Here is a 22,694-nt window from a genome sequence, read left to right as displayed (position 1 = left end):
AAATCATTTAATATAAAACCTACAACTTCAAAAAATTGTGTATCCTGTAGGATCATTATAAAAATGTTGGTAAAATTTATCTAAGTATGATAAAACTATGCTTACAGAGGTATGCTTTTCAAATATTCCATTTCGAAAAATTTCGGGTTATAACATCTTTTATCTTCATTTATAACCTCTTTTGTCTAACTCGTTGGTAATGTCTTGCCTGTCTTGCTAATTCTCCCATGTTTTTCCTACCTTTAATGGGATTTGATTCATGAAGCTCGCATCATAAAAAAAAGCTCTCTACTAATTAACGCATTGTATTGCCGAATGGAATGTAGGGGAAAGTGCTCATGCTTTGCATGGCCCTTAGCTTCATAATGCCTAATTTTTTCCTATGTTTCTGAATAAATGTGACTCTACAATATATTAAAAACAAACAGGACACTTTCCCCTAGTTTTTAAAATATGGGTACGATGAGTCATATTTATTAAAAAAACATAACAAAAATTTAGTCATTATAAAGCTTGAGATCGTGCAAAATATAGGGTAAGTGTGCCAAATTCCGGCCAGCTTGCAATTTCGGCCACCTTTTTTGTTCCTCGAATTTCCATGAATTTTTAAATTTTACATACTCTAGAGATTATACAATGCAAAAGAATAACACAATGCAAAAGAATGTAGCTTCGACAAACGAGATGACGTGAAAAAGACATTGGAAGAATTCCTGAAGGGCAAGGAACTATGAGAATGAAGGTGGTCGAAATAGGGTACCAAAGCTATGTCTACATTTTTATTCATTTTAAAATGTATTAAGAATGATTTTAAAGTAAATAAAGACGATAAACTGTCTACAAGGTTTTAAGCAATACTCCTTAAGTAGACGGAATAAAAAAAATCAATTTCTATTAAAGATATTACATTTCAAACTTGATACTTTTGCGCTTGCAGCAACTATGCCGAAATTTGGCACACTTACCCTAGGTACTTTCCCGTACTGACAAATTAAAAACATCAAATTTCTCTGTTCCGGGTATAACTCATTAGGTTGTTAAATATAATTGATAAAAGAAATAAAACTCACCTTCGTCAACAAGGACAACTTCAACAATAGCATTAAGCGGAATGTCTATTTTGTGTGTGCACATGCAATTTGGACCACAATTAGCTGGACGATTGTCCCCATTGCAGAATTGTTCAGGATTGATGTCATCATACTGAGATAGCAATGGTGCAGGAGCAGAGAGATAGGAAATTTCATCAACCAACGAAATTACATGATCTCCAGTTGGTGCAACTGCAAAATCCAAATAGCACATGAGATCCGTCAAATATCGAACTTTATCGAATAAATTTACCTAAGAACCTATTGTAGGTATTGGGCTGGAAGAGTTCCTCTGGTCTGTAGAGGTAGAAGCGGAAGGGTAGGAAAATTTTCACATCTGGCTTCTCCTGCAGAATTCCACGATCAATTTCCAGGGCATTTTTCAGTTGACTGACACAAATGGCATCATCACGTCTCCTATTGCATTGTGCATCTAGTGGGTTCATTACCTGTATTTCCATACGGGAATAACACCATAATTTCTTCACCATCGAAACTTACCCAATTTTTCTACAAATCCCTACAATTTCTATATCTCTTGGATGTGTGTCACGTATCTAACAAAATTGGTTTTACTTTACATTTTTTTTTAGAGGGAAGGACAGAAGAATGATTTGAGATGTTGTGTATACGATTTTGGAGAAAATCTTGTGAAAAGTGCCAAAAGAAATGGAGATAGTATCCAGAAACCAAAAGAATGTCTTAAGTATCCTGCTTCCATATCGATAAATAGATTGGTCAACAACAAGAAAACAAAACTCGTAATGTATGTACAGAGGTGGGAAGAACAGAGATCTATACACTGTACACAATGTGATACTACCCAAGGAGGAACTTTTAAAGTGCATTGTCTGTCAGATCGCCCCAAGTTACTCACCACTCCTTGCGGAATGCCGACATCGTAGGTGGGCGCCGGTGAGGCGGGCTGATAAGGTCCTCGAGCATAGCGCAATATGGCAAGCTGCTGCGCCCTCCTGATACCACACTCCCCAAGACCTCGCAACTGTATCCAGTAGGCTCCCACAGGTTGATCAGCTGTTATCACAAAATCATACCGTTCACCTGCAAAAGAGAAATCACACTCATGTGTACATTTGCAGCGCGTGAAATGTCACAGCTCAGGGTCATGTGCTTGAGAGTTTGCCCTGAACCAAGTGCTGTAAATGCACCAACAAATCAATTCTTTATATACCCAACTTGATCACACTCATCAATTAACTTATATTTGCTGCCAGGAGGAAAAAAATCCCAAATGGCTCATTTTGCACTCACCGTGTGAGACATTGTGCAAGAATATTCAATTTACGAGCAACATTAGTCCAAAATTTTTCATCATACTTTGGCAATGTGCGAAAAATTAATTGAAAATGTAATTCAAAGATCATTTCTCATGATTTGAATGTGGTCCAATTAACCGGCATAATCACAATATACACTTTACAACATGATATATCTAGCAATTTTAACCTCATTCCAAATATGGAGGATAATATCTTTCCTTTACATCACTTAAAGTTGTTTCATTAACCACATAATCTTTTCAGCGGTTAAAAATTACCCTCAGGCCTCAATCAGGGTAATTTAGTTCAATATAACAAGATGGTAAATTTTAATATAAATTTAATATGGAAAAAAAACTGCGGAACGTCCGATAAAATTAGAATTTTCTAGCATAACAGAAGAAAGACATTCTTACAATAATTCTTGCATTTCTATCCAATTAAGTAATTAAATAAACAAGTATTCACAAATTGCTAGATTGCCATTTCCTTGTATTTTGTTCAACTGCAAACTGCAACTGTTGACTGAAAAGTTCGTTGCAAATCTTAGTCACGAGATGCTATTTTCTAAGATTGTTTGCATTGTTATTAAATCCATGCTAAACGGTTAGCAATTACTGAATAATTTCTTGATCCCCAACTAACATTTGCATGTAATTGCAATGTACCAAGATTATTAAAACTAATTGAAGAGCGAGCTGTGAAGTCGTCAACATTCTGAAAACTTAATTACAAAGGTACGTAGAATCACTTGCTTTCGTTTAGTTTCTTAATAATAGGTTTACATTCTTAAAGCATTGCTCAGCTGAGAAAGATCATTCTAAAAAAAAAACTTGACTTGAGGTATGGTCAATCTTGAATAACACAAATCATCCTTGGTCAAAAGATTTGCATTTGTAATTTGATTGTTTGAAATATCAAGATTAATTAGGGAAGAAGCTCACAAAATAAGTAAAAGAAAATTGAAAATTGAAAATTGTTCTACAAAAGTTCAGGGAGATCGTCAGACCTAATTCGTAAAATATAGGGGAACATTGGGGATTCTATGTTAATTTCTGTTCGTTGTAGATATAAGGGACGTCCGTAGTTGAAATAGTAGGTGAGATTCTTAAGAATCTCACCAAATATCGTTTTAACAACAATAAGTATTGTTCTCTTAATCTTAAATGCCTTTCCTGAAAAAGGCCGTAACCTGGGACATAAACTGCGATCAATAAAAATAAATTGAAGGACGGCTAATTTGATCAAAATTTCAGAGTTTGAGAATCCTGGGAGCTCTATCTACATTCATTCAACCCTTTTCGGACGAGAGGTGTACACCGATGCCACAAAAACAAACAGAAAAATAACCATAGAGACAAAACAATATTTTGTCCTCAAAATAATCCGAAAAATTAGTTTTTATTTATGGAACACCGGTGTCCGATTCGTCCTTAAAGGATTAAAGCGGTTAAAGGCTTTTTACGTTTAGTATCCGATATGAACAGGCTAAAATCATTTAAAGTTCAAGACAAAATTATTCTTTTTTAAAAATATAAATGAATGATCTTTGAAAGTTATCTTCTGATCGTTACAAGATCCCTTCCTATAATACAATATTAGGGTCACTTCTTTGCCCTATAGATTTACGATACCTTTTAATGGCTTTGTGACTAAAAGTTATAATTTCAATTTACCAACTTTCTAAGAATGAGTTGCTGATTTTCCTGACTAATCTTTTCATCCGCTCTTTAATTAAATTCCCAATTGACGCACAGATTACTATCACTTGTGACAAGTGCAAGTTCAGTAAATCCGTGAATTGGTCCGCCTTAAAGAATTTTTTTTTCACTTAGAGAATGTTTACATTGTGCATTCCATGTGGTTTTATGAATGAAGCATATCGAAAATATGTGAGAGCGATTGATGGGATGATTCCGATGATTGAGTGATTGGCACTTACCTGAGAAAGATATGATCGTATTGACCTGCACGGGCTGAACGGGTTCTCCGTCGGTGGATATGACAGTTAGGCCGTGTCCTTCAATTGTGACTTGTGCTGGGCAGACTGACGCAAAGGCATTAATCATGCGGAATCTGTATCGACGACCAGGTGTAATTGTGAAAATTTCCAGAGGTGTGTTTGTCATGAAACCGGTATTGGGGTCACGGAATTGGCCTTTGCCGTTTATGAGTAGGGATTCGGGATCCTGCCCCGTGTTCACGGCCAAACGTCCCGGATACCTCTCAGCAGCGTCCTCGTGCAGCCAATCACTGATCAGCATGATATGTGTTGTGAGATCAAAGTCATACAGGTGTGAATTGGGATCTCGCGATGGTGGCTGACGGACAATAATGCTGCCATATACACCGTCCAATTTCTGCAGGCCTGTGTGGGCGTGCCAGAAATGTGTACCTGCGTTTCCTGTCCATTGATACCTGTAATCATAACAAAGCAATTTACCATTTAGTGCTTTTCACGTATATATAACGCCATACAACGTGTTACAAACTTTTCCATCAACACTTTTTGCATTACTTAACAGATTATTTTTGCGTTTATTATTAGAAAATTTTGAGATGTCTATATATAATGCTTGACTGATAGCCTAAGAAAGTAAAATAATTTCCTCTATGTGATACATGTGATACATTTATTTCATTATATAAATTCGCATAGGTGAAAAATCCAATTTCCGCCTCCACTGGAGATTAATGATACCAATGTTTTGTTTTATGTTGATTACCAGCAAAAAAAAAGTGTTAAATGAAGGTGTAGATACACTGTTTTGAGAGTTGCATAAAACGCTTTGGTGTCCTGAATGTAATGACCCAAATTTATCACTTTTTTATCCCAAACCGCACAACAATATGTTACAGTTTAATATATCTGAAAAGCCATTGAGTCCAAACTAGGCACATTATGCCGATAATTACTTTAGGAAGGGGGATATGGTGGAATAAAAACAATTATGCAATGAAACCTGAATTATATTAAAACTTTTTTTTCTCGACACCTGATATACAAACAACTTAAGATTCGAATCATGAGCGAAAGAAAAATTGTGCGGTATAATTTAATTAAAAGTCCCATATAAATTAATGAGCTCTAGAGTTTACTTTTTACACACCTAATGCCGATATGATTTGAATTAAATGACCAACAGACATTCGAAAAAGCCAATTCTATCTGACAAATTAAATCTGCACGAGCGTGATTATACCAGAGCGACATATTTTTATATAGCTGCACATTGTCTTTTACAATAAAACCATTTTGTGAAAGACATTTTTCACAGCAAATGAATTACTATTAGCGTTTTCTGAAAGTACATTTGATGGTTTGTTGATTCGTGTTAGCAAAACTGTCCATAAAAAATGATTTAATTTCGCGTGTCAGGCCAAAGAGTATTGCACAATTTAAGAAAAATGTAATAATTTCTTTTTAGCATGAAATAAGAATTGCATGGAGAGCCTTTCAATGCTTTCAATCATCATCAAAAATGAATGAGTTAATATATTGCTAATTAGGCTCAAAATTATGATCACCATCGAACTTTTTTTTTTAATTTTGAGAAATAGAAAAGAAAAAATGCCTGAAATAATTTTTTATACTTCAGGAAATAAAAGAAGGTCTTGAAATATTGATTTCAAAATTATCTTCATCATTTTCGCTCTTAATAATTATCATTAGTTAACTAATTCAATTAGAGCGGAGAGGAGAATTACTTCTGCATATCGAAGATAAAAATGAATTGTTGTTTTACTTCAGCATTCCATTAAAAAATAAATTTTTAGACTTTATTGTCAGATTTCGAAAACATTGGCTTTTAAAGCCTACATCTCGTCAGTTAGATCAGCAATTGTCGTAACTTCCTCATAACCTCATCAGCAGTTCTTGTATATTGTGTGTATTTCCATGTTGTTAGAAGGAGTGCTGATGAGGTGATGGCGAAGTTAAGACAAATGCTAATCCATCTAACGATATAATAATTATCAATAATTAAAATTATGAAATAACTCAAAAAATATTAATATAGAAACATTTAAGGCGCATAATAACTTTTGTTTTGTAAACATGTTCTCGAAAGCAACTATGAGTATGAGCTAGATAATTATTTTTAGTGACTCTTACTGAAACGTCTAAACTATATGTTTGCAAAATAAAAGCTTTTGTTCATTGGGCATTATATAGGCAGAACATGTTTGCAAAACCAAAGTTATTGTAAATATGTTGGGCATTAGCCATACGTTATGTTATAGAATGACTGTACCAAATTTCGGCCAGTTTGCAAATTCGACCACTTCTTTTCTTCTTAAAATTTCTATGAATTTTTAGTTTTCACATATTCTATCTAGGGATTATACAATAAAGAAATAATACAAAAAAGGAAATCAAAAAATGTCACTTCGACGAGCGAGATGATGTCAAAAGACTTTTTTAAGAATTCCAGAAGGACAAGAAACTAAGAATTAAGGTGGCCGAAATATTACGCAAAGCTATGTTTATATTTTTATTCATTTTATTTTTAATAGATAATAGATAGTTTTAATAGATTTTTATTTTTTATTTATTTTATTTTTAATAGAAAGACTGTAAACTAATAACAAAGGTCAAAGCAACACTCCTTATAAAAAAGTAACAAAAAGGTTCAATTTGTATTAAAAATAATACATTTCAAATTTAAGACATTGGTGTTTGCATGCATTTATGCCGAAATTTGGTACAATTACCCTACACAGAAAAAAAATTTGTAAAAATGTTCGTAAATGTTTGTGAATTCCTATGGAGGACTTAAGATATGTTCGTAAATCATATAGCCCACAAACAAGTTCGTAAATTTTTGTATTTTTTCACAAACATTGTTCGTAAATGTTCGTAAACACACAAAAAATATTCGTAAAATTTTGTCATTTGTTTGTAAATGTTCATAAAATGTGCGTCAGGTAAACAAAAATTTACGAACAAATGACAAAATTTTATGAACATTGTTTGTGTGTACACGAACATTTACGAACAAATGTTTGTAAAAGTACAAAAAATGCTCGTCAAGTGACCATGTTACGAACAATGTTTGTGAAAAAAGTACAAACTTTTACGAACTTGTTTGTGGGTTATACGATTTACGAGCATTTCATAACTCGCCCATAGAAATTCACAAACATTTACGGTAAAACATATTTTTACAATATATTTTGTAAAAAGTATTTTTACAAAATATTAGTAAAATTTTGTAAAAAATATTTTTACAAAATGTTAGTAAAATTTTGTAAAAAATATTTTTACAAAATATTTTATAATTTCTGTGTATATTTAATCACTTGAAATATTTAAATTTCACCCCGTTTCTTGATCTTTAAGTGACTGGGGCTTTAAATGAATCTAACCTAAAATCTATCAGAAAACGTAACAGGTTTAACATTACTTTCAGGATAATTATTACCTTAAAATGTCTGAAAAATACCTCTTCTAGTGACAGAATATATAATCTCATCTAATATTTGGCAGTAGATTGCTAATTTTTACTAATTAGCTTTTTTTCAATTGTCTATCAAATTTCAAATGTAAAATAATATATTTTCAATGCATGAAAATTGTGAAAACTATTAGCAAAAATAACATGGTTAATCTCAAATATTAATTAAAATATTTAAAGGCCATTCCTAAGCAATTTTTCATCTTTTACTGATCAAAATAAAGTCTTCCACTGATCGCAAATGTTTTTTATCGTAAAATTTATTGCTAGGAACACAATATTATAAAATAATGACTAATAATAATAATAATCAATAAAAAAAATAAGTACAAATTACAATCACTTGAAAATAAGATAAAAAAATCATTCGTAATGTTGGTTTCAATTTCATCTAACAGTGTTTATGTACAAAACTTTTTATTATACTAATCATTTTTTTAAAACACTTTTTACTGATCAATTGCGTATTATCACTTCTTAAGCATTAATATCGCAATCACTCAGATGTAAATTATTAATTCCCATAAAATATTTTAGTAACCATGGTGTTTATGATTAAACTTGATTTTCGTAATTTTTATTATGATTTTACTATCTTTTTTGCTCTGCCTGAATATTAGCCCTTTTTATAGACTAATTTTAACGTTTTTTTATAGACGTATTTTAAGATAACATTTTCTTTGTAATATAAATAAAAGAAATTTTAATATAAATAACTTTAAAAACGATATGTGAAATATCAATGGTGTCATGTGAATCTTTCAACATTTTTTAAAGTATTTTTTAAAAAAAATTGAAATGTGATTGTAATATTTGAAGTGTTTTTAATATTTGACGGTGTATGTCAAGAAAATATTTAATCTTTCTTAACCTCTATCCTTTGAATTAAAATGTTAGCCAATATTTGCGAATATTGTAAAATTTCATTCAAAATTTTCACATATATATTCTATCTTTTACTAATTCAAACCATTTGTTTTAAACCCTTTTAGTAGTAAAATATAGGGATTTTTTATGAAATAAAATGTTGTTAAAATAAGTTCTTTCAATGGCATTACACGATCCGTTTTACGAAAGACTTGATGTACTTTTAATAAGTCAAACTTGAATACCATGCTCTTCCCAACGCCATAAATTCAACTTCCCATGCAATTATTAAAATTTTGAATTTATAGTTGATGCAACTTAATCTAAAAACTTAAAAAGTCATTACAATGTATTGAAAAAACAACAACCTTCGCAAAAAATTAATACATTTGCTAATGGTCCCTAGATCTTGGCAGGATTTCGCAATCGTAACACTTTTCGAAGGAAATTATGTTATTAGTGTTGGACTTGAAGCATTTAGGAGGTAATTGAGGTAATGTGGCTTCTGTGTCTTCAAGTAAAAATTTTGTAATTTCGCAAAAATAGTATGACGAGCATTTTCATTGTCTTTTGAACTGCTTAACATGTAAATACTCACCTAAAAGTATTTCCTTGCTGAATGGGGCACTGGGTAACAAATGGCACTCCATCGTAATATTGGGAGCCTCTCTGCCAGATTCCGTGCCAGTGAATCGTGACCTCCATACCCTCCATATGATTCTCAACATCCACCACGACTTTGTCATTTTCACAGACTTGAATACTGGGACCGGGTATCATCCGGTTAGCCGTTAAGATACCACGCTCGACCCCATCTGCCAAGACACATTGGCAATGACTCCACACAGTGTTGGTTGCATTTGGTGTGCACACCTGGCACGCACTGTAAAGTCAAAAAAGAACCCAATCAAAACATAAAAGTGCAATTAACGTTGCAATAAAAAAGACCATGGCAAGGTTGAATGCGCTAGAAAACGACAGTGAGTCATTTACAACAATTAGAAGATGCGAGGATGAACTGTTGCATGAAGACTGAAATTGAAAGTAATGCCATTCATCATGCTTGCAGAGACTTCGAAATTTCATTCATTTTCATTGAAGTATTTTCCAAGTTTTTATTATTAAATTTTATATAGCTTCGAATGGGTATTTTAATCTAGGTTTATGCTTTCTGTTCTGACATCACTTTGAGCATGCTGCGATACCGATGATTGAAAGAGAAAGTCAACATAAATCTTAATAGTTCAATGTCATGTTGATTCAGAAGATGATTATAAATAATATGAAAATGAGTCTAATCAAATTTCCGGTTCCAATTAGTTTCATCTTTTTTTTACAAATCATAATTTATAACTGAAATGAATTATGGTGAAATTTTCTGCAAATTAGCGTCTTTTACAACTTCACAAACGATTTTTAAAGACATCGATTTCTTCTAGGACAAAGAAAAGCGACAGCGTACTGTTATTCGAAAAAACAACCCTATATCCTTTTTTTGTTGTCTCATATATTAATTCAATAAGTTTTTTATTTATATTTTCAAATAACCAAAGTTTGTCTGCCGCTTTTTTAGAACTTAAATTTTAATTTAAATGTAAATGATACATACATTTTTGATATTTAAATCTTTTTTTTGATTTTTTTACAATAAGAGTCTGTCCCTTTTAAAACTAAAGTTGAACTAATAATGTAAACTAGTAATGCATTATAAAAAGTTTATATTTTGAGAACATAAATAATTAAAGTTGATTTAAAATAATTTTGAAACGACTGATTAAATAATTCATTAATAATAACAATTTCGAAAATTTATTTAAAACGAAATATTACCCATTCGATTGTGAAATGTTAGATATCGAAGTTGAAAGTGCTTTTATAAGCTGAAAAAATATTAATAACTTTAATTACTTCTCATAAATGCAAAAATAATAATAATAAAATTTTTGAAATTCTTAGCAATGTGAAACAAAATTTTATGATTTTTATTTATTGAAAACACTATATAAATCTTAAAAATTATACTAAAATCGATATACGTTTTTTTCAAAATTTATAAGGTTTTAGAATCTAACTTTTGGTTTGTAGAATTTCTTGAATTTATGAGACATTGAAGAAATTCAAGCCATTGTTAGATCCGTCAGGGAATTTGTAAGGGCGAAGTCCTTAAAGCAATCGCCCAGGTGAGCGCCTTGACCGCCAGAGGTTTCTCCAGAACCTTCAGTGTTCTGCTAACGATCTATTCCCTACGACGATCCCACATGAACTAACTCAATGCTAATCCTCTCTACGATATTCCTCCCGAAGGGGTAACTCACGGGCTAATAGTAGAAACGCTCTTAGGAGAAATCAACGGAGGATTTAATCGTTGGGGAGGAGCTTAATACTAGCACCATTTTATTTTTCAAAAGTTTACTTTACCAAGGATTTGTGTTCTGTTGAAGAACTGTTTTATTTAGAAATTAAAAACTAGGAGAATGTAGGCAGGCTTCGCACGTGTGAGCTTTCGAACGATGTGAATTTTCTCTTTATTTCCAAAGACTTGGTTCCGCATTTCTTAGCCATAAGTTAAGTATTTATGAACCTTATCTTTACTATAAAAATAGGCAGCCAAGCCCTTCTTTCCTAGGTGCTAGGATCACAAATAGAAAATTGGCACAAAATGGGTAATTTTGATGGCGCACATTTCATTTGATTTCTCATAGTTAAACTCATTCCTAAAAAAAAATCACTTACACAGTGGATGGAGAGTGTACTTGAGATGATATTTACGTAATAATTTTTTGCATCGGAGGGAAATTATTTTCACGGTGGCGGAAAATTCGCAAGTACTACAGTGTGTGTGGTTTCAAACACTGAATGTGTGAGCGTTCGCACATCCATCAGACAACTCCAGCTTGAAAATCATAACCTCACTAAAGCCTCATAAGCCACAGTGAGACATTCGTGGTTATTTCCTCTTCGACAGGCGTATAGCCCCCTTCCCATCTCTATAATACGACGGTTATTGATAGTGTGGACCGTGCGAACATGTTCATAGTCGATTTTTCGATATTCATTTGGAAGAAAAAACAGTGCTCCAGAAAATTTGAAAAATGGTGTTTTAAAGATCTTCTTTTAGTGCAGTGATACTTTTCGCGGGTTCACGGGGATATAGTACAACAATCGGAAAATAATTTTTAATTGTGGATAAAATTTATTTCGAGAAAAAAAGCAATGACGAACCCAAACCCCCATCGTGGGAACGCTGCCTCCGGGGGCAAGAATCGAACAAATCGTCATATTTTTTTTCATTTTCCTGTCCAGAAAAAAACAACAATTTTGTGATAGTGAACTAACTAGGCATGCATAGAAACCTAAAAAATCAGAGAACTTTTTGGTATAGTGCAATTCACTGCCTATTTTACAGTTTAATCAGAAAGAAGTCCTGAATATGAAGCACGAAAAAATGTGCGATGGCTGCCTACATTCCCCTATATAAAAAACTGCATTACTTTGTTCATCCATTTTTCGGAATATTGACAAAGAGGGAAAACGGTAACAGATATCGACTTAAGGTCTTCGGAGATAGTTTTACATTGATTCTTCACCCATTAAAAACCCATTTAAATTTTTTTTGTTTTTAAAAAAAAACTATCACTATATAATTTTAGAAGGGTTTTATTTAGTTTTAATCGGTTTTAATCGGATCCCAGTTTTAATCGGAAAAAAGTAATATTTATTGTGGAATAGTGGTAACTTACGCGCCAAGCACTGTATAGTATTCTAATGTGAAGTGATAGTAGCAGATTCTGGGTGGTTCACCCTCTCGGCACGCTCGGGCGCACTCGTCTGGCGCCGAAAGACTAGGATTGCGCCTCAGCTCCGCTGTGGCGCTATTTGTGAAGTCAAGATGTCGAAAGGGTGACTTGGGGTTGACATTGGGCGCCGGTGGCAGATTGGAGCCCAATGTAGGACTTGATGGTCGGAGGGTACCCGTGGGTCGGGGTATACCTCCGCTGAGGGATGGGTGTGTCTGCACTAGACCATGGGTGGCAGAGAAGAACTTGTTGTTATCCGCTGGCGCAACATTGTGGCCCCACCACGTCTGTGCGGCTGTTGACTGATCCGATTTGTCTAGTGTGTCTGCAAAAGTCATTATAGAGAAATTCTTCTGTCAGATGTCATATCAACACATTTTGTCCTAGCTCTTATGCTGACACTTTGTTTGTGAAATTATGTGACTTTGGGATTTCGCAAAAAAAACACAATTCCGGCATTCAATTTAACTTTTGATTTACATATATCTCGCATTTGTGCTCAGCCACTATCACTACTCATATGCACTCCAATATACTTGTAGCCACATGCATATACTTTTGCCTGGCAAAGTCATTATTTTTGACGCTCAATTTATTCCATTAATTGTACACAAATATTAATTGCATAATTTCATTTATATTGTTACGGGGCGGCCGACATGTAGAAAATGTTACTTCAACTATCTCATATTGTGTACCATATGCCTTTTTGTATCCACAGAGACTCTCAAAGCCATACAATTATTTCACTCTCGTTACTGTCGGTGCAATAAGTGACAAAGAATGCAACTTGTAAGTGCATTTTCTATGGAAGTACATCGATGTAGTTATTTAATTTTTTCCCCATACTCCACACTACATAAAACATTTTGTAGAAGGTAGTATGAGGCAAAAAAAAAAAGAATTCCCATTCCCATGTACCATTATGTTCAAGCAGTGCGCAAGAAATATTGATTTCTTGATCCGATTAGGGAGTCATTTTCAATTATACAGAAGGCAATTTTTGGTACAAACAGCACTTGTAATTGGCAATAAGTATATTTACCTTTGCACACAATTACACCTTATTTGTCCAACAGTGCCCCCTCCCTCTCTCTCTAGAATTATTATTTTATTCAAGAAAAACCGTGAGCTAGATAAACCGAATAGAGTTATTTTAATATTCACATCACATTTTGAGAACATTGATGGTACAATTTTTATTAGCATTTAAGAAAACAGCGGGAGTCTGTCAAGCCTAATTCAATGATGTTCTATTGAAATTTGAAAAGGTCGTTGCAACGCGACAAGCATAGGAATCCCCTATAATTCAAAATGAAAATGATTGTGCTCATTTTTGCTATTTCTAACCCAATGTGTATTTTTACAAATTGAAGCCAAATTGCACAAAAAATATCTGTATGTGCAAATTCAAAAATAATTTGCACTACCGTAACGACAAAACAATCTTTTCTTAATGTCAAGTGAATTCAGCTAAATCGGCAATGTCAAGGGAAATCTTCAGTGTCGTCTCCGACGCTGACTTTTAAAGTTGTAAAGCCATAACGGCTTATTTATGTAAATATTTGAATTTAAAACATCTCATAACACCTACACTTTGTCGCATCAGAAGCACCATTATGTTTAATGGATCAATTATGGACTCAGCGCAATACTGAATGATGACTTAATTTGAAAACCTCTTAATAGATGTATTTAACGACTGATATCTCATTTTATGAAATAAAATGGTAATGATAATCTTAGATTATATCTGATATAATAAAGCCTATGCAAATATTCAGATTATTTTTTTTAATTTACCAGATGAATTTGCTAACTTTGATAAAAAAATAATTAAAAACAGCTCACAGAGAGAAATTTCAAGTAAAGAAATTGTTTTCTAAAATCAATCTTATTGTAAAGAGCAGACTTATCTTATTTTACTTATTTTTAATAAAAATCACCAAACCTAAATAGGACAAAATTAGAAACAAAGTTGAATAAATTATACAAAAATATGGAATTGATTTTAGAAAATCTGTAGATACAAATACTTGCAGCTTTTAGAAATAAATTCTTTATTTTCCCTCCCAGAAAGCTTAAGAGTTCTGTCCTTAATTGTAGAAATTTAGGATTGATTTTAGAAGTTTTGAAGGATCAGTTCTAGCAACATTCTGGATAGGTTTAAACTGAACGAACTTTCAAAATGAGTAAATTCTATACAAATTTCGTTTTCATTTCGCTAGGATAATGTTGTACATCAGAGGAGTGCAAGAACCGTTGAAACCGAATAAACGTCAAATGAAACACGTACGTCAATGATCAAAACGCTACTTGAGCAAACTTATTTTGACGTTAATTCGGTTTCAACGGTTTTTTGAACACCTCTGTTGTACATAAAAATTAAACAACTTAGCTCTCTTGAAATGAAAGGAGTAACATAATAAATAAAATAGCGAATTAAGGCTTTTGAGGTCTTCTAGACAGAAATTCTTATAAAAACGTAGAAGGATTGCATAAAGAAATATTATTATTGTAAATTTTCTTTGAGGGTTGGACATTGTAAGTGTACCATCTTAAAAATCTTAAAGATTTATTTTTAGTCTAATGTCTATAGCTTCCTGGGAATGCAATATGGCCTTAAAGTCGTGTCTTAAGATACTTGTACTAGATCACAGATTTATTATTCAAACTTTCTAAACGTTCTTAAAGCTGTCTGTAAGGAAATTAAACAATAAAAATAATAATTGTTTTAAATTCTGCATTTCTCTCTATCTTTAGCATACGTCCTTAGAATCATGGAAATTACTCTTCACATATAAAGAAATTTTCCTATTTTGTGAATTACTTACAACTAATTCTTCAGAATCAAGAGTCGAAATTGTGGAGTATACGAACATTTACAAGGCTTTGACCCCCGGAAATGTAATTCATAATTTCTTTGTTAATTTTTTTTTGTAGTAAAACAACGTTCGTTTGACGCTCTCCAAATCATTACAAGAGTATAGCCTGTTCAATGTTTTAATAAATTAATTGTCTTACTATTTTACTTAAACTATGAATGTTGTGATATCATGCAACTTAAATGCATCTTACGTGTTTTTCGTAATTTAAGTATATATAGAGAAAACTATTATGATCAATTAGCACGGGAAGAAGTAAAATATACCAAGCGTAGCAAGATCATCGTTAAAGGTCTCAAAACCAAATATTTTAAAATTAATTCATGCACGTGAAAGTTGCATTTTGGAATAACAAATCAAAATTTTATCAATCTATCTAAAAAGTATTTCACGGATTCTTCAATAGAGACACGAATATGTATCTCTCTTAAAAGGGAAACTTCATTCAAAATGGTTTAAATTTGCATTCAAAAGCCAAAAATGACTCAATACTGATGAGGAGTCAAAAAACTTTTGATAAATATCTCCGAGTTGAAAAGAAATTCATATGCAATTTTCTGTAGTATGTCAACAGTGATTTTTTTTAAAGAATTATGCAAGAAAATCGTGAATATCTAAATCAGTATTGAAGCATGAAAGTTGCAATTTCTATTTGGAGATATTGTGAATACTGAGCCTATCAATATTTCTTCCAAATAATACTTCTTTTCACACCAAACACTGTACCGCTGTGTCTACTAAATCATTCTCTTGCAAAATCTTGGTACGAATTTATTTCTAGTGTCAATAAAAAAGTTTGGTAAAGCGAATTTCTTATAGATTCATTGGAAATTACGTCTCTTTCTGCATTGAACATTATGTTTGAAAATTCTTCACACTCTATCAAACAGGAATTTCTGTGTCAGGTGGTAAGATGTATTTATAATTTCCAATGATTTTTCCCTATGATCTCATCGATCATTGACATGGAAACGCATTTCACAGACAAAGTGTGAAATTTTCTGCGCAATTGAGCCATGGCAGCGAGATTTGTGGGAAAACCTTTGCAGAAAGTGAAATAAAGATGCACAAATGTGTAGTATAGTTGCATTATATTCAATCCTGAGAATTTACCTACAAAATATTATGAATTAAACACTCTTCTATTTGTGCCAGACACAAGTCACATTGTAACATTTCTGCATTCATCGTATTAGATAGTCCGCAAAAAAGGTATTTCGCGGTGTCTCAGAAAACCGTGTGAATTGAACTGAATTATTGTCGTGGACTGTGGCAATAGCATGAGGCTCAATTGCTAAAATGTATTTATTTCAAAATGATCTATTTCTGGTACATTTCAGTCATACAATCCGCATACCCCATGGTATACTATTTTTTTTCTTTTTAGGTGGAATAACACCTATTCACTAGCTATATCGAATTCTTTTATTGTTCCATCGAAACTCAAAATGAACATATTTTAGTTACAGATTGATTCAGATAAAAGAAATTTATCTATACATCACAATTCTTTTTTTTTCTTTACTCCAGCATTTCTTCTTTAAACTTTCCGTTTTCAGTCGCAACGGTTAATGTATGTAATTTTGAATGAAAAGTGATGTCAAAAATCACTTTCATTTTCATCATACCCCATAGCCTATACCGATGATTCCAGTGCAAATAATGACTTTCTTGGTGCATGCAAACATCTTCGAGAAAATGACTACATGACAAAATTACTTTTATTCATTCAGCACTCACAATATAGCGTCTCTACCGTTTTCACCTTACACTTATGGTATTATTCGACAATTGAAATTGTACCTGTAACACTCTTTGGATACATTTCTTGATCGCTTTTTCCACACAATTGATGCTATTGATGTGGGCTCAATTTCTCCCATGAGATGCTATTACTTCACCCATGAATTCAATTACTAGAGCACAAGACTTCGAACCAACTTTATCTAAAAGCGTTTCTGTAAATTGTTTTTTTTTTTCTTTCAACAACAAACATCAGAAATAGTTCCGCAAACATTATAAAAAATGTATACCTTTACAATATCAGGACGTAACGTTTTATAAGGTTATTGTATTTTGAAATTGAGACTTAGTGCCAACTAGTGCTGCATATGTTTTCATATTCTTATTTTTAAGAACTAGTTTAAAATTATAAAATTTAACATATTAGATGTAGAGTTGGTTATAAAATACAAACAACTATTATTTACTTTCTTCAAGACAATAAGTGAATAATATTACTAATTGATCAATCATTATTTATTCATCGATTAATTCTGTGATATTCTTGTAATTTTTTTTTGTTAATTATTTTGTGCAAGTCCATTACATACATCTTTCCAAACTTCGCCCAACATTAAAGGCAGCAAATACACTTTTTTGTTTTTCATTTTGGAAATGTCCTCCAAAACACAAATTGACTTATTTGAAGAATACTTAGCAATAAAGAGATGCAAAACACTATAATCTTTCCAAAAAAAATTAACAAAAATGCTAAGAGTAAGCTATGGGACTACGCCTGTGAAAGTGGCCTACGAACTTACGTAATCATCCAATATTTTCAAAAATATATTCTTTTCGATAAATATGAATAATAACTAACTAATTTTCTAAAACATGGGAAGAAGTGAGTATTTCCAAAATAACTAGGATTCACTGAATACAAATACACTGCCCGTTTCTGAATTTTTCTAATAGTTCCCTTTCCAAAGAAATTGTTTTATAAAAATTACCACACGGGATAAAAAGTAACAGAAAACATGAGGTAAAAAGAAGTGGTAGAGCGTTCCCAGGTTTTGCGAAGTGCTCCAACTTGTGACTTAGATACAGTTTTCAAACGACTTGAACCGATTTGTAAGATAACATTTTAAGATTTCGCCAGGGGTCAGTTCTCCATTTCGGATTACCGATGCATCCAGACCACAATTGAGCCCCTTATGCTTCCCCACTCCTATGCCATCTTATCTCCCGATACGGGTAGCCGCTCCATATCACAGCTCTGTGGGCAACCAGTGCCGCTACTAAATCACAGCAGCCCATCTCAGTGTGTGTTTGGGATCAGTGACAGTGAATATTTGTATCGACTGAAGCACCACTTTCCTGTCGAAACTCGTTCTCTTACCAGCCTCTATTGTTTAGGCGGTTCACTTTCTTGCCAATGTGCACCATTAGCATTACTATTCATTCATTCCCTGGACGAATTCAAAGCCGATATGGCATGAAAAATTGTTTTCTGCTGTTGCTCAGTTTTGAACCCGAGACCTCACAGTCATAGAGCCACTACTCTATTCACTGACCTACTTGAGGCCACGAACCGATTTGTAAATCACTCTAAATATCACGCAAAATAATTTTAATAGTATAGTAAGATTGATTTTCGGACAAAAATTACTTATCGGTTCATAACCGGTTCATTACCATTTCATAACCGATTTGAACGGATTTATAAATCATTCAAAACATGGCCCAATATAACTTAAGACTAATATCATTGAATTATGAATAAAAATTAGTTATTGGTTATCAACCGGTTCAGTTTTGTCGGGAATTCCAAGACTTTTTCAACGAGCTCGAACATGGCTCCATTCGCCTGATAAATACGCTCTCTAAAGCCTGTTTTAACCTTTGACCTTGAATAAAACATATCCAAAAATGAAAAAAAAAATCACCACGCGTTTTCCAGCTATCCAAAAAAACATGGTTTTGATGGGGATCAAATGAGGAGCATGTTAAAGATCTTTGTGTCGACTTATGGGGGGCCCCCTTAGGTCTCACGTCGCTATCTCTAACCGTTTGGCCTCTAGAGCTGGCGACAACCGGCTGCACAGAATGACAAACAGCGTGACGATATTTCTCAGAAATCGTCTAAAACGCGAAGATTTGTCGCGAAAAGTGGTCTCCGGGAGGAGCAACATGGAAATTTTGGGCAGGAGTTGGGGTGAAAAAATCGAGGGATTATTTATACCGGTCTCTCCGTGGAGTTTGAGTAGTAAAAGTAACAAAAATCTGGCAAATAGCACTGTTAGCTTTATCGGCTATATACAATTAGCATAATTTTGTTGAGAACTTCAACCACTACAACTTTGTCTTAAAACATTTTTTTCTTACGGCGTTATCACACTTGCACATTAAAATTTTAATGTGATTCACATTAATTGTCGCTTGTGAGCGTCCAAATATGTTATTTGTGTCTTTGAGTCATTTAATATTTAGGGTTTTTTTATTCATTGATAAAGAAGTGGACTTGGCCTGCGAAAATAAGTTTAAATTTACCTAAAGCATAAATATTTTTCACATTAAAAAATTGAAGAGAAAATCGCATTAATTTTTCGCATTAATGCTCTAAATCAATTTATATCAAATTTTGCGGGCCAAGTCTACCTTTTTATCAACAAATAGATCAAATTTTGAATATAAAATGATTCAAACACACAAATTACACATTTGGACTCTCACCAGTGACAATTAATGTGAATCATATTAAAATTTTAATGTGCAAGTGTGATAACACAGTTATATTAATAAAAAAAAATGTGATTTTTGAATTATTTTCTAAAAGCCGTGTCAATGTGTTCTCTCATTTTTTTGGTTCTTCAAAACTAGCGAAAAGACTTTTCTTATTAAAACCAGCTTATATAATTAAAACACCTTTTCTGTTAAAATAGAGAAAATTGATCTTCCACAAAGTTGTTGTACTATTTATTTTATTTACGAAAGCACATATGAGGAGCTCAGAGCAAAAAAACGCTATTTTAATAGGGAAATGCATAAGACTTAGAGTGTTTTTTTGCTTCGAACGCCTCATATAAGGGTTATTCTTTTGCAAATAATTAAAATATTAGTATATGCTCCTTCTCATGCACGCCAAACTACTGTAAAGAAATGCCCAAAGATATTATATTATGTACAGCCCCATAATGTATTATTTGTATACAGGGACATGAATTAAATAAATAAATAAATATATATTTATTAAAGTCTCAAAGAAAATTGTACAGTAAACAAAAAAAATTAAAGAATACTTTCAATCTTACTTAAGTAACTCAAATTCAACTACATAAAATTCAATTCTATGTATTCATGTCTTAAATGTTAATCCCTTTATGTTACTTTAAAATAAAATATTATAGTATTTATTAAACTTTTTAATGTACAGACAAGCGTAGAACTTAATTCAACTGCTTCAATTCTAAGCTAACAAGCTTTTTTGATATAATTTGGTAGCCGGAAATAACCGTTCAAATTAAATTTCGCAATTTGTTCCAGATGACGATGTTATACAATCTCTTTAATTGTCTCAATGGCCTTGAATCCAATCAGTATAATGCGTTTTTCAAGGTCACTTATTTCATATATCGCAGGGGCCATTAAGGGATAGGCTTGGCTAAACTTGACCCTATAAAATTAATTTCATATGGGAATTCCATTATGGATGTGGATTAATCAGCAATTTATCCTAAATTATTTTGCTATATCTTGCATGTAGGATTAACTTTCGTGAATTTAAAATTTTTAGAAAGGTGTTATTGTTATAATTACCTAACGCGGTAGCTTTTGATCCCCGTAATTTGCAAAAAAAAAATCTTTTGATAGAGCATATTAATTCGAACGCTAATTGGACCATACATTAAGCCCCAAAAAATTTTACTAACCCAATTTTACAAATTAACTGAAGGTCTGTTTATTTAATTAGGGACAGAAAAAAAAATCCCCAGAATCCAATAAATTGAACCTTCGATATCTCTGGTTTAGATCAAATTCAAAGAGCTCTTTCATTTCACACTGAAAGCACTTTCAAGTCTAGACGGTCTTTTGTGGCGGGGCCTCGGGCTTTTGCTGCCAGCCAAAAGAAACCACTGACCTTTTCTGACCCTGAATGCCAATATTTTGGTAATGTCCCAGCGTGGAATTTTTTAAAGAAAGGGCACATACAAATTTTGAGTGTAATTTGAGAGGCTCAATTAGGAGATTTTCTTTCTTGGCGTTAAGACAGAAAAAAACACGCCAAGTGAAACGGGCATCAACAAAAAAAAGCACTTTAATTAAAGTATTTCGGCCACTACACATTTATATTGCATATTATGAATGCAATTTGGGTGGAGGATAAATAGTCGTTTTAAATGTTATTGCTCTGACCAAAAAAAAAATATGTATTATATATTTCACAAAATGTCCACGCTTAATCGTCTACACCGTCCACTTGATTATTTCATAAAGTGTTTCCGCATTTCGCAAAGAGATATCTTTGTAGTACCTCATTAAGGTGCATGCCGAAAATAAGCTCTTTCCCAACAAACTGTTAAATTTCAAATTTGGAATTATATGATATATGGGCGCCGTTATCAGGCTCGGCATGATTTCACTAAATTTATGAGGCCTTAACGTAGGCTTTTTATGACTTATCTAATTGGGGTTATTTTTAAAATTAGCCTTAGGATTGCTGTTGAGCGTGAAATGAAAATATGCGCCAACGAACCCTCAATTGGTGCCCCAGCAATAGAGTGTTTAATGAGAGTATCAACAAATAATGAATGGTTATCAAGTGGTATTCAATCAAACAATTGAGGTACAATTTTCAGGCTGCAGCATCGGGGGCAAATAGGCGACTTCTCGTTTTAATTTCATTTTCAGTTAATACATACGTAAACAGTGAAAACAATTTCCTGCATCAGTTCCCAAGAAAGTGATACTGCACGAGGCATTGGGTATAGAAAATGTGGAAATGAAAAATAAATCAAGACCAACTAGAGAGTCCGAAGAGGCATAAAGAGAAAATCATCTGTTGCATGCAAAAAGTCATCTTGTGGTCTGAAGAAGTTAGTGAGAGTGAGATAAAAATATAATTTATCTCATGTTTAACACTCATCATCAGTCAATTTCAATAAACCGACATGAATTTTCACCCAGGTTATTCTCTTTTAAGCATCGGTGATTAATATAATTATTTCCTTTTGGTTGACCATCGAAACAAAGCTTATAATACAAGACATTCCTGGGAATGCCAAAGTCACAGCCAATTATCGCCTGATGAGGAATTTCCTCCAATTTAACCTCTTTTGCATTTCCAAATAGATTTAGCTCAACTTTATGCATAAATTCGATAAACAAAAAAAAATACATGGGAAGGCGGAAGGGTGGAAGAAACAGACCAAGAATGGAAAATCCAATTATTTCTGAGTGAATTTGCAATCAATTTGGCCATTGTTGCGCCTCAAGAAGCACCTGCCATAGAATTTCTGAATGAAAATTGTCCCCCAGGCGAAATATTTTACTTTTACTTCGCACTTTGATCTCAGACCATTGATACATTTTTATGAAA

At 32.8% G+C, this 22,694-nt stretch overlaps 1 protein-coding gene across 1 annotated transcript in view; it reads right to left on the bottom strand.

The window, feature by feature from the left end:
* LOC129807399 (uncharacterized) overlaps window positions 1–22,694 on the bottom strand; it is a 51,484-nt gene that overhangs the window by 2,564 nt on the left and 26,226 nt on the right. The window contains exons 2-7 of the mRNA XM_055856635.1: window positions 12,435–12,816; window positions 9,293–9,577; window positions 4,314–4,789; window positions 1,969–2,153; window positions 1,345–1,540; window positions 1,071–1,283 (exon numbers count right to left, since the gene is read on the bottom strand). Coding sequence (XP_055712610.1) covers window positions 1,071–1,283; window positions 1,345–1,540; window positions 1,969–2,153; window positions 4,314–4,789; window positions 9,293–9,577; window positions 12,435–12,816 — 1,737 coding nt within the window. The remainder of the gene's footprint in view (window positions 1–1,070; window positions 1,284–1,344; window positions 1,541–1,968; window positions 2,154–4,313; window positions 4,790–9,292; window positions 9,578–12,434; window positions 12,817–22,694) is intronic.

This window comes from Phlebotomus papatasi, chromosome 1 (assembly GCF_024763615.1).
Source record: "Phlebotomus papatasi isolate M1 chromosome 1, Ppap_2.1, whole genome shotgun sequence".
Taxonomy (NCBI): Eukaryota; Metazoa; Arthropoda; class Insecta; order Diptera; family Psychodidae; genus Phlebotomus; species Phlebotomus papatasi.
Note: the sequence above shows the minus strand (reverse complement) of the source record. Positions and strands in the feature narration are given on the sequence as shown.